This window comes from Sorex araneus, chromosome 2, assembly GCF_027595985.1.
Source record: "Sorex araneus isolate mSorAra2 chromosome 2, mSorAra2.pri, whole genome shotgun sequence".
Classification (NCBI taxonomy): domain Eukaryota; kingdom Metazoa; phylum Chordata; class Mammalia; order Eulipotyphla; family Soricidae; genus Sorex; species Sorex araneus.
In genome coordinates, this window is record NC_073303.1 from 31,344,371 (window position 1) to 31,360,182 (window position 15,812).

The 15,812-nt window shown below is 52.9% G+C and overlaps 1 protein-coding gene across 1 annotated transcript; it reads left to right on the forward strand.

Annotated features, from left to right (window-relative positions):
- The first annotated feature begins 76 nt into the window (after positions 1 to 76).
- On the forward strand, positions 77 to 15,184 carry VWA7 (von Willebrand factor A domain containing 7). The gene is made up of 17 exons (XM_055126820.1): positions 77 to 323; positions 573 to 818; positions 2,761 to 3,042; positions 4,002 to 4,098; positions 5,114 to 5,224; positions 6,117 to 6,312; positions 6,410 to 6,579; positions 7,725 to 7,837; positions 8,399 to 8,515; positions 8,987 to 9,172; positions 10,204 to 10,336; positions 10,447 to 10,599; positions 10,902 to 10,994; positions 11,754 to 12,028; positions 12,115 to 12,254; positions 12,463 to 12,631; positions 13,088 to 15,184. The coding sequence occupies exons 2-17, from the start codon at positions 588 to 590 to the stop codon at positions 13,256 to 13,258; spliced, it is 2,637 nt and encodes an 878-aa protein (XP_054982795.1). The 5' UTR covers positions 77 to 323; positions 573 to 587; the 3' UTR covers positions 13,259 to 15,184.
- The last annotated feature ends 628 nt before the right edge of the window (positions 15,185 to 15,812 follow it).

Here is a 15,812-nt window from a genome sequence, read left to right on the forward strand (position 1 = left end):
GCCCGGTGGGTAGAGAGGTACAAGTGCCTGGGTCTGGCCTGGCACGCGGCCAGGCCTGAGTCACGCCGCTCGCTCGCTCACTCGCTCCCTCCTCCCAGCAACTCACTCACCTCCGCACTGCGCCCAAGGGAGGCCCGCCCTGCCGCCGCCACTGCCCATGGCCCTGGGCAGGCATGAGCCGGGGGTCCACGACTGCTTGTCCTGCCACCCCCGTGCCCGGTTCGGCCTCCCTCCCTCCCCTCAGTCCGCTTAGGTTAATTATAACTCTGACCTAAGTGCCCTCTGACGCGACGCCTCAGCCGTGCCGGAGACCCAGCCACCAGGTAGGGGAGCAGCCCAGGGAGACTCGGACTTCTGCGTGCTGGGGGGCCACCAGGGGGTGCGGAGGAGGGTCCCCGGGGCAGAGCTCCTGCTGGCTCTCGCAGGTGCCTGTTTGTACGCCTGGCGAGGCCTCAGGGTGGGGAAGCTGGGCTGCAGCCCGGGAGCTGCAGGCAGAGCGGAAGAAGGGGCCAGAGCAGTTGCCATGGAGACCAAGAGCCCAGCGTCCCCCTGACCGCTCTGTCCATGTCCAGGCCCATGTCCCAGCGATGCTCGCTGAGCACATGCCCCCGTCCCACCCGGGCCCCTCAGTGCTCCTGCTGCTGCTGCTCCTGCCCCCCACCTCTGCTTTCTTTCCCAACATCTGGAGCCTCCTGGCTGCTCCTGGCTCCGTCACCCACCAGGACCTGACCGAGGAAGCGGCACTAAATGCCACCCTGCAGCTCTTCCTGGACCAGCCGCCCCCAGGGCGGCCACCCCTTCATCTGGAGGACTTCCTGGTGAGCATCCCCGCATCCCGCCCGCTCCCAGCAGGATTCCCCATTTCCCTGGGACCCCTACAAGGGCCTGTTGGCAATGACCAGAGGTCCAGCCCTGAAATAAGGGACCCTTTTCTGAGGAAGGTCCACAGATGACCTCTCCTTCCAGGGTTCAGCACCATTGGCTGTTTGGAGCCTCCCAGTCTTATATTTTTATTTTATTGTTTGTTTTTTGGTCCACACCAGTACTACTTAAGACTTACTCCTGGTTCTGTGCTCAGGGGTCATTCCTAGGGGGACCATATGTGGTGTCAGGAATAGAACCCAGGCCCACATGCAAGGTATGCACCTTACCCTGTACTTTCTCTCTGTCTGCACCCTGCCACCAGTTTCTCTCTCTTTTATGGTCTGAGTAATTATTTATTGTTTTTTTTAATTTTTATTTTTTATTAATTCACCGTGAGATAAGTAACAAAAATTTGATGTTTGAATTTTGATCATACAGTCATCCAACACCCACCCCTTCACCAGTGCACATTTTCCACCACCAAAATCCCTCTTTTTTATAGTTTTTTAAATTTTGGGCCACACTCAGCAATGAGCAGGGCTACTCCTGGCTCTGTGCTCAGGAATTACTTCTGGCAAGGCTCAGGGGACCCTATTGGATGGCAGGGATTGAACCTGGGTGGGCTATGTGCAAAGCAAATGCCCCACCCGTTATAGCTCTGCTCCCCACCCAGAGGTGCTTGGGGGACCATATGGGATGCCTAGAATCAAATTCAGGGCAACTGCGTGCAAGGCAAATGCCCTATCATTCTGGCCCCATACTTGAGTTTTATTTTATTTTATTTTTTTTGTTTTTTTGGTCACACCCAGCAATGCTCAGGGATTGCGCCTGGCTCTTCACTCAGGAATTACTCCTGGTGGTGCTTGCGGGACCATATGGGATGCCAGGGATTGAACCAGGGTTGGCTGCATGCAAGGCAAGCGCCCTACCTGCTGTACTATTGCTCCAGCCCCCCTAATCATATTTTTAATTTAAAAATAATTTTTTTAATTATAAAAACAAAAAACTTTATTTTGGAGGGGTCACATCAGATGATGCTTGGCGGCTTCTCCTGGGTCAGCGCTTGGGGTTCACTTCTAGAAGTGCCGGGGACCAATAGTGCTAGGATTGAACCCAGAAGGAACCCCAGTCTTGATTGCCAGTTGCTGAGGAAATTGGGCTCTGGTGCAACCTAAGGTGCTTTGCTGAGGACCAGCTCCAGGTGAACAGGCCTGAGCAGGGGAGCCGTGAGGATTAAGAAAATAGAGGGGCCAGAGCCATGGTACAGTGGGGTGAGCATTTGCCTTACACGCAACCAACCTGGGCTCAATCCTTGGCATCCCATGTGGCATCCCATGGGATGGAGCAAGGAGTAATTCCTACTTACTCCTTGCAGAGTAACTGCAGAGCCAGGAGTAACCCCTAAGCATCACCAGGTGTGACCCAAAAAGCCAACAACAATAATAATAATACTAATTACAGGAGAGGGGGGGGAGGAGGAGGAGGAGGAGGAGGAGGAGGAGGAGAGGGAGGAGGAGGAGGAGGGGAGGGAGGAGGGGGAGGAGGAGGTGGGGGAGGAGGAGAAGGGAAAGAAAGAATAGAGAGAGATAAAAGAGAAAAAGCCTGGGGTCTGGGGCTCACACAGCCCCCTAGACTGAGACCCCCACTGTCCTCAGCTTGCTTAGAACCAGTAAACGTTAGAACTACAAATGCCCTTTAGTTGGATTGGACTTTTACATGTCTAAGGATATGAGTATAAACAGGTTAGTTAAGCGTGAATATAAACTTGGGTTACATGAGAAGATTTAAGCTGCTCCCTCAGGGGCGCCCCAGGCGCTCTGCGCTCTGGCTCCGGCCTTCCTGACTCCCGTCCCCAGTCGTGCTCTCTTGGGGGCCCTGTCCCCAACCACTCAACAGGGCCGCACCCTCCTGGCCGATGACCTCTTTGCTGCCTACTTTGGACCTGGCTCTCCTTCCCGACGGTTCCGAGCAGCCTTGGGTGAGGTGACGCGCGCCAATGCTGCCCAGGACTTCCTGCCAACTTCCAAGAATGACCCTGACCTGCACTTCGATGCCGAGCGGCTGAGCCAGGGGCACGCGCGCCTGGTGGGGGCTCTGCGGGAGAGCCTGGCTGCGGCCCGCGCCCGGGACTACCCCCTGGCCCGCCAGCGCCTGGGGGCTGCGCTGCACGCCTTGCAGGTGAGAGTTGGGGTCTCTGTGTCCAATTTCTTTCCTCCCCGGGGGTCATTCTTCCATCAGGCCCCCATCCTGTAGAAGGCATGGGGCACTGGGGCTGGAGCAATAGCACAGCGGGTAGGGTATTTGCCTTGCACACAGCTGACCCAGGTTCAATTCCCAGCATCCCATATGATCTCCTGAGCACTGCCAGGAGTAATTCCTGACTGCAGAGCCAGGAGTAACCCCTGTGCATCACCGGGTGTGACCCAAAAAGCAAAAAAAAAAGGGGGGGGGATGGGGCACTGCAGAGTTCCCCACCTGCAAACTGGGACACCCACAGACTGCAAGTAGAGGGTGGGGAGTCAGTGTGCGTCAGTGGGGGCCAGGTAGGAAAGCGTTTCCTCCCAACGCCAGTGAGCTGGGATGAGTTCCCTCTCGGGTATGGTCTGCTGCCGGGCCCTGAGGAGAGCAGGGAGGGCCCAGGATGACTGAGAGGTGTAGTGGGGGTGGGAGGAGGTTTCAAGATGGGGAAACAGGTGGAGAGTCGGGGCTTGAGGTTGTAAGAAGTGAGAAGAGGGGGTTGCAGATATAGAACAGTGGGCAGGGCACTGGTCTTGACACAGCCAACCCGGGTTCCATTGATCCTGACACCCCAGATGGTCCCTAGCACTCCACTGAGAGTGATCCGAGTGCAGAGCTAGGAGTAAATTCTGAGCACGGCTGGCTGTGGCCCCCAAACAAAACTAAACAAGAAAAGATTGACTTGGATTAATGGTAATTTTTTGGAGGGTCACACCCAGTGATGCACAGGGGTTACTCCTGGCTCTGCACTCAGGAATCACTCCTGGTGGTGCTTGGGGGACCATATGGGATGCTGGGAATCGAACCCGGGTCGGTCGTGTGCAAGGCAAATGCCCTACCCGCTGTGCTATCGCTCCAGCCCCGAGTCAGACTAATGTTTGCTCTTCTCCCGGGACTAGGATTTTTACAGTCACAGCAACTGGGTGGAACTGGGGGCGCAGCAGCCACACCCTCACCTCCTCGGGTCCAGGCAGAAGCTCCAGCGCCTGGCACAAGGTAAAACTCCAGCTCAGGTGGCGAGCAAAGAGGGTACCTGCTCTCAGCCCTTCCAGCCTCAAGTCACAGCTGGGGTCACAGGGAATGCACTGTCACTGGTGTGGCCCCCGGTCTAAGGCAAAGCTGGTGAGAGAGCTGTCCCTGGTGCACACAGAGCCAGATTTGCAGACCTCAGTGGGTGCCGTCTGCCGGGGCTTCCTCCCGGCTCACCCAGGGGCTTCTCTCAGAGTTCTCTCCCACTTCTGCAGGACCCAGAGCTGCATCCTGGCTCTTACGAGTTTGCTTCTACCCCAGCTCACAAAGCACTCGGCCCCCCAAACTCATCCCAGACTGAATGTCAATATCAGCTTGTGAATGTCAGGTGTTTTTGGTTTGGGTTTGGGGGCCACACCCAGCAGTGCTCATGGCTTACTCCTGGCTCTGCACTCAGGGATTACTCCTGGCAGTGCTCGGGAGACCATACAGGGGTGCTGGGATTGCACCCAAGTCAGCTGCAGCCAAGGCAAACACTCCACACATGGTACTACTTCTCTGGCCCCAGACCCTGACTTCTTGAATGGATTTCAGCCCCATTCAGGGCTGTGTAACTGGATATGGAGATCATGAAAAAAAAAGTTGACAACAGTAAAAGGTTTCTGAACACACAAGAACCAAGAACTTGGGTGTAATGGTGGTGGGACCGGTATCAAAATATTGAATTTAATCCATTATTGTGAACGACTTTATGAAAATAAAATTTTTAAGAAAAAAAAAGAACTTACTAAAATCAACTGTGTAAGGGGCCAGGGAGTTAGTCTAAGGGTTAAAGCACTTGCCTGGCATGTGGCTGACCCGAGCCATCTGATTGAACCTGACGCTACATGGTGCCCTGAGCACTGCTGGGAGTAGTCCCCAAACATAGAGCCAGCATTAGCCCCCAAATAATAACACCCCCAAATCAATCATGCAATGAATTCAAGGGGTTTCTGGCAGCACTCACCTGGGGTGCCTGCGCTCAAACCATCCTTGTCCACAGTGGATGATCCCACCTGCTCTGACTGTGAAGAATTAAGCTGCCCCGGGAATTTGCTGAGCATTCCACTCCTCACCTCCGGCTACTTTGGGACTCATCCTCCCAAACCTCCAGGTACTGACAGGAAGGCCTCTGAAGGGAAGGGGAAGTGGGCCTTGGTCCAATAGCATGGCTATGGAAGGAGAGGGTGTTAGGAAGGTGGGTGGGACGGTCAGTGGAAGGAGGCCCACAGAGGTGGCTACAGATGTTGGTGTGGGGGTTGCAGCTTTGGAACACGGAGAGTTTAGGACGTCCACTATGTGCGCTGTGGTGACTCACCCTCCAGATGCAGCAGACGTGCCTCTGCAAAATGTCTTTGTTTCTTTTCTCTGGATTTTGGGCCATACCTAGTGGTGATTAGGGACTTAAACCCAGCTCTTTGTCAGAAGTCACCCCCAGGAGCCAGAGCGATAGTACAGCAGGTAGGGCGTCTGCCTTGCACTCGGCTGACCTGGGTTCCATCCCCCAGCACCGCCAGGGGTAATTCCTGAGTGCAGAGCCAGGAGTAATCCCTGAGCATTGCTGGATTCGACCCAAAAAACGAAAAAGAAAAAGAAAAAAGAAAAGATGCTCAAGGGACCATGTGGTGCTGGGAACCGAACTCAGGCCTCCTGTGTGCAAAGCATGTGCTCAGCCCATTGAACTCTCTCCCCAACCTGGTCACCCTTGCTTGCTAATACTTTGCCGAGGAGCAAAGGGGTTCGGCCAGGTCGGAAGGGGACTCTTTTTTTTTTTTCTTTTTGGGTCACACCTGGCAATGCACAGGGGTTACTCCTGGCTCTGCACCCAGGCATCACCCCTGGCAGTGCTCAGGGGACCATATGGGATGCTGGGAATCGAACCCGGGTTGGCCGCATGCAAGGCAAATGCCCTACCTGCTGTACTATTGCTCCAGCCCCGGGACTCCCATTCTTAGGAGGCAGAGGGTCTCTTACCTCCACCCTCCAGACCCCTTTCCCCAACCCAGGGAAATGTAGCCACGGGGGCCATTTTGACCAGAGCAGCTCTCAGCCACCACGGGGAGGCATCAATAAGGACAGCACCGCCCCGGGCTTCTCCCCGCACCATGCGCTGCACCTCCCGGCTGCAAATCTGGCCCTTCTGGCATCCATCCAGGCCTTCAGCTTCCTGCGGAGCCACCTGGGAGACAAGGGTTTCTCCAGGCAAGTGGCTTTCTAGCAGTGGGCATTGGGGTTGCTGAGAGTAGGGGTTGGCCACAAAGATACAGACCCTCCATGGTGTCTCTGGCTTCCTCCCCAGGCTGCTGGACATCACCCCAGCGTCTGGCCTGAGCTTTGTTCTGGACACCACAGGTAGTATGGGTGAGGAGATCAACGCTGCCAAGATTCAGACTCTCCGCATTGTGGAACAGCGCCGGGGCAGCGTCATGGAGCCCAGCTACTATGTCCTGGTGCCTTTCCATGACCCAGGTAACTGACAGTGGAGGGCAGGCAAGGCCTGGGCAAGGAATAAATGCCACTGGTGGTGAACTGGGCCTCAGGATGGTGCTCCCGAATAAAATGGTGGCACAGTTTATGTATGGTCCTGAGGGAGCTTGCCTTGATGTCGAGGTGTGTCTCGGAAATCATTTCAAAGTGATCATGCTTACTGTAAGAGTTGAATCATGATTGATGTTTAGATAGAGGGGTCTCTGCTTCCACACTTGTAAGATCATCATTGTATCATTGTCATCCTGTTGCTCATCGATTTGCTCGAGTGGGCACCAGTAACATCTCCATATGAGACTTGTTACTGTTTTTGGCATATCAAATATGCCAGAGGTAGCTTGCCAGGCTCTCCCGTATGGGCGGGATACTCTCAATAACTTGCCGGGCTCTCTGAGAGGGGCGGAGGTATCGAACCCAGGTTGGCCACGTGCAAGGCAAACACCCTACCCACTGTGCTATCGCTCCAGCCCACGCTTGTAAGATATTTTCAATTATTTCTGTTTCTGTGTAATAGATGATAGGGTGAAGGTGGAAGGTGACCACAGACTGACGCACCTGTGACATTGTTTTCCTTTCCCAACTAAAGGGAAAGTTCGATCATCAGGCTGGGTTTCTAGTCTTACTGTATCCTTAGGCAGAGCTTCCAACCTGTTTTGCCTCAATTTTATCATTCATACGATGGCTCACTTAGTCTATCCTGCCTGTCTCCTACTTTTTTTTTTTTTTTTGCTTTTTGGGTCACACCCGGCGATGCCCAGGGCTTACTCCTGGCTCTGCACTCAGGAATTATTCCTGGCGGTGCTCAGGGGACCATATGGGATGCTGGGAATCGAACCTAGGTCAGCCGCGTGCAAGGCAAACGCCCTACCCGCTGTGCTCACTCCAACCCCATCTCCCAGGTTTTTAATAATTACATATATACTGTCAGGAAGTACTGCCATTTTGTTAAGGAGATGAAGCCTGCTTTCCCACTGAGGCCTTGGTTTGCTTGCCCAAGTGAATGGGCGGGAATATCGCTGTCTCGATGTCTGTCTATGACAGGAGCACACGGGCCCCTTGGCTGAGGAGGTAGCCCTGGGCGGGGGAAGCCTCTTCTCACTCATTTCAATATCCTTTCCTCTCCCCAGGGTTTGGTCCCGTCTTTACAACCAGTGACCCTGACAACTTCTGGCAACAACTGAACGAGATCCATGCCTTGGGGGGTGGCGATGAACCCGAGATGTGCCTTTCCGCCCTGGAGGTTGGCCTGCCCCGCTCCCTGCTCCTTTTTCTTCCCCCTTTCTAGGCTTCGCCATGAAGGGAAGCTAGAGGTCCCACTTTTCACCCTGCTTTTGGAGCCTTAGCTTCACTTCAGGGTTCCAGGGCCCTGTTTGTTTCTTTTCTGCCTCCCTTGCTTCATCCATGCCCCTGCCACCACCATTTTGTTAGTTTTTGTTTGATATGGTTGGTGCTCAGGGCCTCTTCCTGGCTCTCTGCTCAAGACTAGCCCCTGGCAGTGCTTGGGTGCTGATAATTTGAACCAGGGTTGGCCAAACACAAGGCAAGTGTCTTACCTCTTATACTGTCTCTCTCCCTCCTATCACCATTTTTTTTCTGCTTTTTGGGTCACACCCAGAGATGTTCAGGGGTTACTTCTGGCTCTGCACTCAGGAATTACTCCTGGCAGTGCTCAGGGAACCATATGGGATGCCAGGGATCGAACCCAGGTCGGCCGCATGCAAGGCAAACGCCCTGCCCGCTGTGCTATCACTCCGGCCCCACTACTGCCATTTTTAATATCAACCCTTTCCCTCCCTGCCAGCTGGCCCTGCTGCACACACCTCCACTTTCAGACATCTTTGTCTTCACTGATGCCTCTCCCAAGGATGCCTTTCTTACCAACAGAGTGGAATCCCTGACTCAGGAGCGGCGTTGCAGAGTAAGCACAGCTGGGAGACCAAGTGTTAGCCACCCAGGCGTGTGGGAGTTTCCTAACAAGGTTTCCTGTCAACAGTTTCTTAACAAGGGTCTAACAAGGGTCAAGCCAAATGATGGCAGTCAAACCAGCTTTGCAATGGTCAGAACATTCCCTCATCTCTTTTACAATACTTCACAGGAGTCCCTACCCTTAATGATGCTGAGTTTATGTTTCAACCTGCTTCTGGTAATCCACTGACAAATTAGAGAGATCTAGAGATCTAGTTGCCAATAATCCACAGTGTGGATGCAACGAAAGGAGCTGCTACTGTCTCTGGGCTGGGAGGCCATGTCACTGAGAGACGCTCCAGTAGCAACCAGAGGGGAGGGGAACACCTGATCACTAATCACTGGCACTGCAGAAAGTTCGGGTACAGGAAATCCTCACTTATAATAGTAACATTCGATATATCGGCCTTTCGCCTGGGCACAGGTAACATTCCTGGTGACTGAAGATCCATCAAGAGTTGGGGGTCGAGCTCGCCGTGAGGTCTTGTCCCCTTTGCGATTTGAGCCATATGAAGCAGTGGCCCTAGCCTCAGGAGGAGAGGTGATCTTCACCAAAGACCAGTACATTCAGGATGTGGCGGCCATAGTTGGGGACAGCATGGCTGACCTGGTGAGCGTGGGTTAAGAGACTGGAGTCCTCAGCTCCGAGCTGAGGTGATGGGTGACTGTGCACTTCTCCTCCTCTTACTGTGTCAGAAGGGTGGGCAGAAGTTTTACTTCTCTGAGTTCCACAGATACCACCTCTGCTTTGCTCCATATTAGTACCACTGTGTTTGCTCTCTGCCATTTTTTTTTTATTTTAATTTTTTTTCTTTTTGGGTCACACCTGGAGGTGCACAGCGGTTACTCCTGGCTCATGCACTCAGGAACTACTCCTGGTGGTGCTCAGGGGACCATATGGGATGCTGGGAATCGAACCTGGGTCGGCCGCATTCAAGGCAAATGCCCTACCCACTGTGCTATCGCTCCAACCCCTGCCATCCTTTAAAGAAGACAAAGTCCCTTCAACTTTGTCATTGATCATAATTTTACCCCTATTCTGGTGCCTCTCACTCACTGGTATTTCTTTCTTTTTTTTTTTTTTTTTTGGTTTTTGGGTCACACCCGGCGATGCACAGGGGTTACTCCTGGCTCTTCACTTAGGAATTACCCCTGGCGGTGCTCAGGGGACCATATGGGATGCTGGGATTAGAACCCGGGTTGGCCTCATGCAAGGCAAACGCCCTACCCGCTGTGCTATCACTCCAGCCCCTCACTGGTATTTCTTCTATTTCTTCTCTGTTCTTCTATTTCTTTGCTTTTTCTCTGTCTCTCTGTCTCTGTCTCTGCTCTCTCTCTCTCTCTCTCTCTCTCTCTCTCTCTCTCTCTCTCTCTCTCTTTGTGGAGTTTGGGCCACACCTGGCAGTTGTTCAGGGCTTATGCCTGGCTCTAAGCTCAGGGATCACTCCTTGTGGGCTCAGGGACCCATATGGGGTGCTGGGGATTGAACCCTGGCTGACTGCATGCCAAGCAAACACCTCCTCACTGTCCTATCGCTCTGCCCCTCTTCTCCGGTTTGTTTCACTTTTCTCCTATCTTTCATCCCACCTACTCCCATGCCTAATATTTCTGCCAATTGCTGGTCTTCCCCCATCCCTCAAGGTGACCCTTCCCCTGGAACCTCCTGCTGTGGTCCCTGGGAGGCCACTTGTGTTCAGTGTGGACGGACTGCTTCGGAGGGTCACAGTTCGGATCCATGGAGACGTCAGCAGCTTCTGGATCAAGAACCCTGCAGGTACTTCCATGTGACAGAGGGAAGAACGGTGACTGGGGACTGGCAAATGAGGGTGAGTACTAAGGAGAGGGGACAGTGTGTGCTATGACCATATCTTACCCTCTGCCCAGGGGTCTCTCAGGGCCAGGAGGAAGGCAAGGGGCCTCTAGGTTATACTCGCCGCTTTGGGAAATTTTGGATGGTGACGATGAATGATCCCCCACAGACGGGGGCCTGGGAGATCAGTATTACAGCTGAGGGCACCCCCCGGGTGAGAGTGCAAGGTAAGAAGGGAGATGATTCTGGGAAGGAAAGAGAAGATTGGAGCGCTCAGAGATCAATATTAACAATTTCTTGGGATGGTTTCTTTTTCCTTTTTTATTTTTTTTTGGGGGTGTGGTGGGTTTGGGGACAAACCCAGTGGTGTTCAGGGCTTACCCCTGGCTCTGCACTCAGGGGTCACTCCTAGCATGTCTTGGGAGATCATATGGAGTGCTGGGATCAGCCCTGTGCTAAGTAACCTTCCTACTAGCTGTACTATCACTCCAGCCCCTTGGATGGTGTCTGACTGCCTTCATCCCTTCAGCCCAGACCTCCCTGGACTTCCTCTTCTACTTTGGAATTCCCATGGATGACGGCCCCCATCCTGGCCTCTACCCTCTGACTCAGCCTGTTGCAGGTATACCTATTTCTTCCCTCCTGCACACCCATCGTTCATGATATAGACATATATATATTTAACTTTTTAGTTTTAATTTACATATAATAAATGTTTTGGGGAGAGTGGTGCTAGGGATAAAACTCAGTGCCTTATCTATGTAAGATATGCATTCTAGGGGTTGGAGCTATAGTACAGCAGGTAGGGTGTTTGCCTTGCATGTGGCTGACCCAGGTTCGATCCCCAGCATCCCATATGGTCCCCAGTACCACCAGAAGTAATTCCTGAGTGCAGAGCCAGGAGTATCCCCTGAACATCACTGGGTATGACCCAAAAGGAAAAAAAAATACATTCTACCTTATATTATATTACTCTTAAATATTGATAGATGGATTTTATTTAATAAACCCACATAACCATAACTTTGTTGATGATAAAGAACATTCAGGACTGGGGCTATACAGCAGGTAGGGAGCTTGCCTTGCACATGGCTGACCCAGGTTCAGTCCCCAGCACCACATTTATAAGTCCCCCAAGCCCCACCAAGAGTGATCCCTCAGTATAAAGCCATAGTAAGCTCTGAGCACCAGTAGGTGTGACCCAAAACAAAACAAAAAGATGGATGCACTTATGATGTCATGGAACTCCCTCTTGACCTACCAATATGCCTCAAACATAGCCCCTTTTCTCTCTCCATAGTCCCCACAGATAGTCCCCATCCATCTCTTTGTCTCCAAATGACCTGTGTGTGTCTCCCCACACCCCCAATCTCTGTTCCAGGTCTGCAGACCCAGCTCCTAGTAGAAGTTATCGGGCTTCCATCCAGAGGCAACTTTTCCCACGTCGTCCTTCGAGGGGTGCCAGAGGGCGCTGAGCTGGGCCGAGTGCCTTTGGAGCCCATGGGACCCAGGGAACGGGGTCTCCTCTCGGCCTCACTACCACTTCTGCCCACCCAGCGGCCCTTCTCCCTAGAGCTGACAGGCCAGGACCGAGAGGGGCGAGGCCTGCACCGGGCCGCGCCCCAGCCCTGCACTGTCGTTCCAGTCCTCCTGGAGGTGAGGTCCTGAGGGACTGTGCTGGCTGTTACAATCCCTGGGAGGGAGCTGGAGCAGCTCCTCCCTTGACCCACACTTCTCTGCAGCTCTGTGGTCCCCAGGGTTTCTTGGCACCGGGCAGCAAGGCCCCTCTCAGTCTCCGCATTGCCAGCTTTGCCAGCCCTCAGGAGCTTGATCTTAACGCTTCGGTCAACCCCACCTTCACTCTCACCTCCAACATTTCCAGGTGGAACCCCTGCTCCCTTCCTGTTGCATCTTTGGGGGAGGGGAACCTGCTCCAGCTCCTTAAGCCCTGCCTTTTCCCCATTCTGATTGGCCCTTGGATCTGGGGGGCGGCGGGGAAGAAACTCACCTCCCCATCATGCTTGGCCTAGACCCTTGTTTCCAGTCTCTTGGGAACTAGAGCTTGAACAGATTGTCCATCTACTCCCTAGGGTTCTCCTGGAACCAAATGAGTCTGCCTGGGGGCGCCTGTGGCTGGAGGTTCCAGACTCAGCCGCCCCAGATTCTGTGGTGATGGTGACAGTGACTGCGACAGGTCGCAGCCCAAAGTCCCAAACCCATGCCTTCCTCCGACTCCTGGTGTTGGCCCCAGCCCCAGAGGTGAGGTGCATCAGTTTAAAATGCAGGGGATGGGAGGGATAAATATAAAATGCAGGGACTGGAGAGATAGTACCGTGGGTAGGGCGTTTGCCTTGCATGTGGCTGACTCGGGTTCAATTCCCAGCATCCCATATGGTCTCCAGAGCACCGCCAGTAGGTGGCACACTTGACTTGCGCCAGCTCAATGTGGGTTCAATCCCTGACACCACAAATGATCCCCTGAGCACGGCCAGAAGTGATCCCTGAATGTAGAATCAGGAGGAAGCCCTGAACACTGCACACACAAAATTAAAAACGAAGTGTAGGGTAGGAGGGCTAGAGAGATAGCTAACAGGGCCAGAGCACGTGCAGGAGGGCAGGGGTTTGTTTGGTCTGCACCAAGCAGGCAGACACAGGGAGGGGTAAGCAAGCCTAATTCGGATGCAGTCCCCTTAACAGTCTCTTCCTCGTCCCCAGGACCAGCTTGCTGTCCTGCCCCAGTCGCCTGGCCCCGCCTTCACAGCCAGCCCAAAGTCTGGTCCTTCCTCTTTGGTGACTCTGGACAGGGCTGAGAGGGAGTTGGCAGGCAACCTCTGGTGGAGCATAGCGGGAGGGGTGCTGTTTCTGCTTGGCCTGGCCTCCTGGTGACACGACAGCCTCAGAGGGCTGCCTCAACACGATTTCCAATCTTGCTCTGTTGGTGAGAAGGTAACATAGGCCTCAGGAGCCTTCCAGCTGGGATGGAGGTGTTCCTTCGCATGCACTTGTCCCTTATCTTTCTCAGCAAAACTGGGAGAGGAAGCAATGGATTTCCCAGAGTGCACTTACCGTGACCTTTAGAGGAACCAAACCAAAGACTCGTTCTTGGAGAAAGTTGTTTCCTATTTCTCTGGAGCATCAATATTCTACTACTGTTTCATACTCTCTGAAGTTCAAGTAGGGTTGTATGGGGAAACTGTCTGGTAGTTTGGTAGGAGGATATGACTAAGGAAGTATTATTTTATAGAACTTTTAATTTATAATTCTGGAGAAGCTGTTTTATTTTTGTATTTAAAGTTGAAGGATAAGGGTCAGAGTGATAGTACAACATAAAGCTGCCTTGCACGCGGCCGACCCAGGTTCGATTCCCAGCATCCCATATGGTCCCCCAAGCACCGCCAGGAGTAATTCCTGAGTGCAGAGCCAGGAGTAACCCCTGAGCATCGCCGGGTGTGACCCAAAAAGAGTTGAGGTACAATTTCAATAAACATGTCTTCTCCCCAGGGACATTTCAAAATAATATGTAGGGGAGAGTGAGAGCATAAGACACTGAGAAGATGAAATGAAAATTTCAGGAATGGAGAAGAAATTTGTCACCAAGATTAATTGGCCCACCACATTTAGCTGTTAAATCAAGAAACGGAATAAGGAGGCTGGGAGTTGTGACTCAACCTCCAAAGTCATCACCTGAGGGGAATGAGAAGACCGGGGCAGGGTCCCTATCCTGTAGGCTGAGCCATCTTCCCTTTAGGCTGAATGACTTCTTTCTGCTGCCTTCACAACGCCTGGAGATGAGAAGCTAAACAGTCTGGGAATCTCCCCACCTTCCCACCCTACCCCTGCACTCCTCTAACTCCTCTGATCCCCTCCCCCATCCAAACACACACTTTTTCTTTTGCTGCCACAATCCTGTTCCCTTGCCTTACCTTTCAGTCCTGGATGGCCCAGAACTAGCCTTGTTCAAGAGAAATAGAGAGCACTGGAGAGAAATTGGCTGTTTTATGTTATATAAACCAGTGTTGGCCTCAAGTCCCCTCTCTGCCCCCACTTCCCTGAAGTCTAAACTAAAAATAAACTCACCTTTTGCTGAAGAAGAGATTTACCTTTTGAATCAGGATTAACTGGGAGTCACCTGCTTCTGAGTACCAATCTCTTAGAAAACTATAGAGGTATTTGAGGCTAATAACATAGGCCCTTCCCTCCACTCTTTGGTTACCATGGTCTATACCTCCCTCCTTCCACATCTTAACCACCCCACATCTTAATACCTCTGTCCATCTCTTCATTGTTGTCTTGGGAATACACTTGACTCTCAGCCCTCATGGATCATGTGGTGCTGGGGCTTGAACCCAGGCTGCCTTCAGCATGCAGAACTGCAAAGCACTCACCCTATTGAGCTTGCTCTCTGGGACCCACCTCCATCTCTGTTGTTTTGGGGTCACACCCAGAAGTGCTCAGGGATTGCTTCCCAGGAATCACTCCTGTTGGGCTCTGGGGACCATATGGGATGCCAGGGATCGAAGCCAGGTAGGCTGTGTGCAAGGGGGCACTCTACTCACTGTACTCTCTCCAGCACCCCCCTCCATCTCTTGACAGTCCAGCTGCTCCATTTGCTCAAACAGCACAGTACCCCCTTTCCCGACTATATCGATTCTTCTTGTCTACCCCTGACCCGGTGGAATAATCCAGCCCATTTTAGTTTTTCCAAAATTAGGTCTCTAGCTGGATGCAGACACTTTCCAGTTACAACAAGTACCAACTGAACACGGGCCATCCTTCCATTGCGGTGCCACTTTCAATTCATGAGCCCTGTCTACTAACTCTTGCCTTTCCAGAGCGGTATCAGACCATGAGCATACATTTCTGTCCCCCGTGTACCAGATAGTGTGGAGCAGCCTCGGACCTCACTGTTGCTGTGCCTCCCTCAGAGCACCCTCAGACCATGTCCCCTGTGTTGCAGCACGCCCAGCCCCTGCCAGAGGGCACCCTCTGCAGATGAAAAAGGCAAAAGGCAAAGACTGACTAGTTCAAGAGCAGGGTTCTAAATTATGCCTCCAAATTATTGGGTTCACTGCTCAGAGTGTGAGCCTGAAAACCTGGAGGGCAAGAGGAAGCAGGGAGAGACTTTTAATCTGTCAGAGTTGAGTGGGACAATAATAGGAAAGTTGAATGCAAATATTGGGATCAGATATAGGAGGAGGAGCTTCTCCTAGGATAAGCACCCAGAGGAGGAAGCTTCAGGCCTGTGGGTCTTGGGGCTTGTTTTCACTGGCAGCAACAGAGCTGTATGAGGGGGTTTGCTCCAGGAGCAGCCCTCAGGGTCCTGGTTCCCCATGGCTCTGAGCTGGGAGGGTGGAGCCACATCCCCTGGTCTCTTCTACCCTTACTTGGTACCCATTCCACTTGCCTTTCAGACTCTTGAAGCCCTTCCTGCTGAATTTAG

Excerpts from the sequence above, each read along its gene's own strand:
- VWA7 (XM_055126820.1), top strand. The coding sequence starts at position 588 with ATGCTCGCTGAGCACATGCCCCCGTCCCACCCGGGCCCCTCAGTGCTC. Across the intron at positions 3,043-4,001 it reads CTGCGCTGCACGCCTTGCAG|GATTTTTACAGTCACAGCAA; the intron begins GTGAGAGTTGGG and ends TCCCGGGACTAG. Across the intron at positions 8,516-8,986 it reads CTCAGGAGCGGCGTTGCAGA|GTAACATTCCTGGTGACTGA; the intron begins GTAAGCACAGCT and ends GCCTGGGCACAG.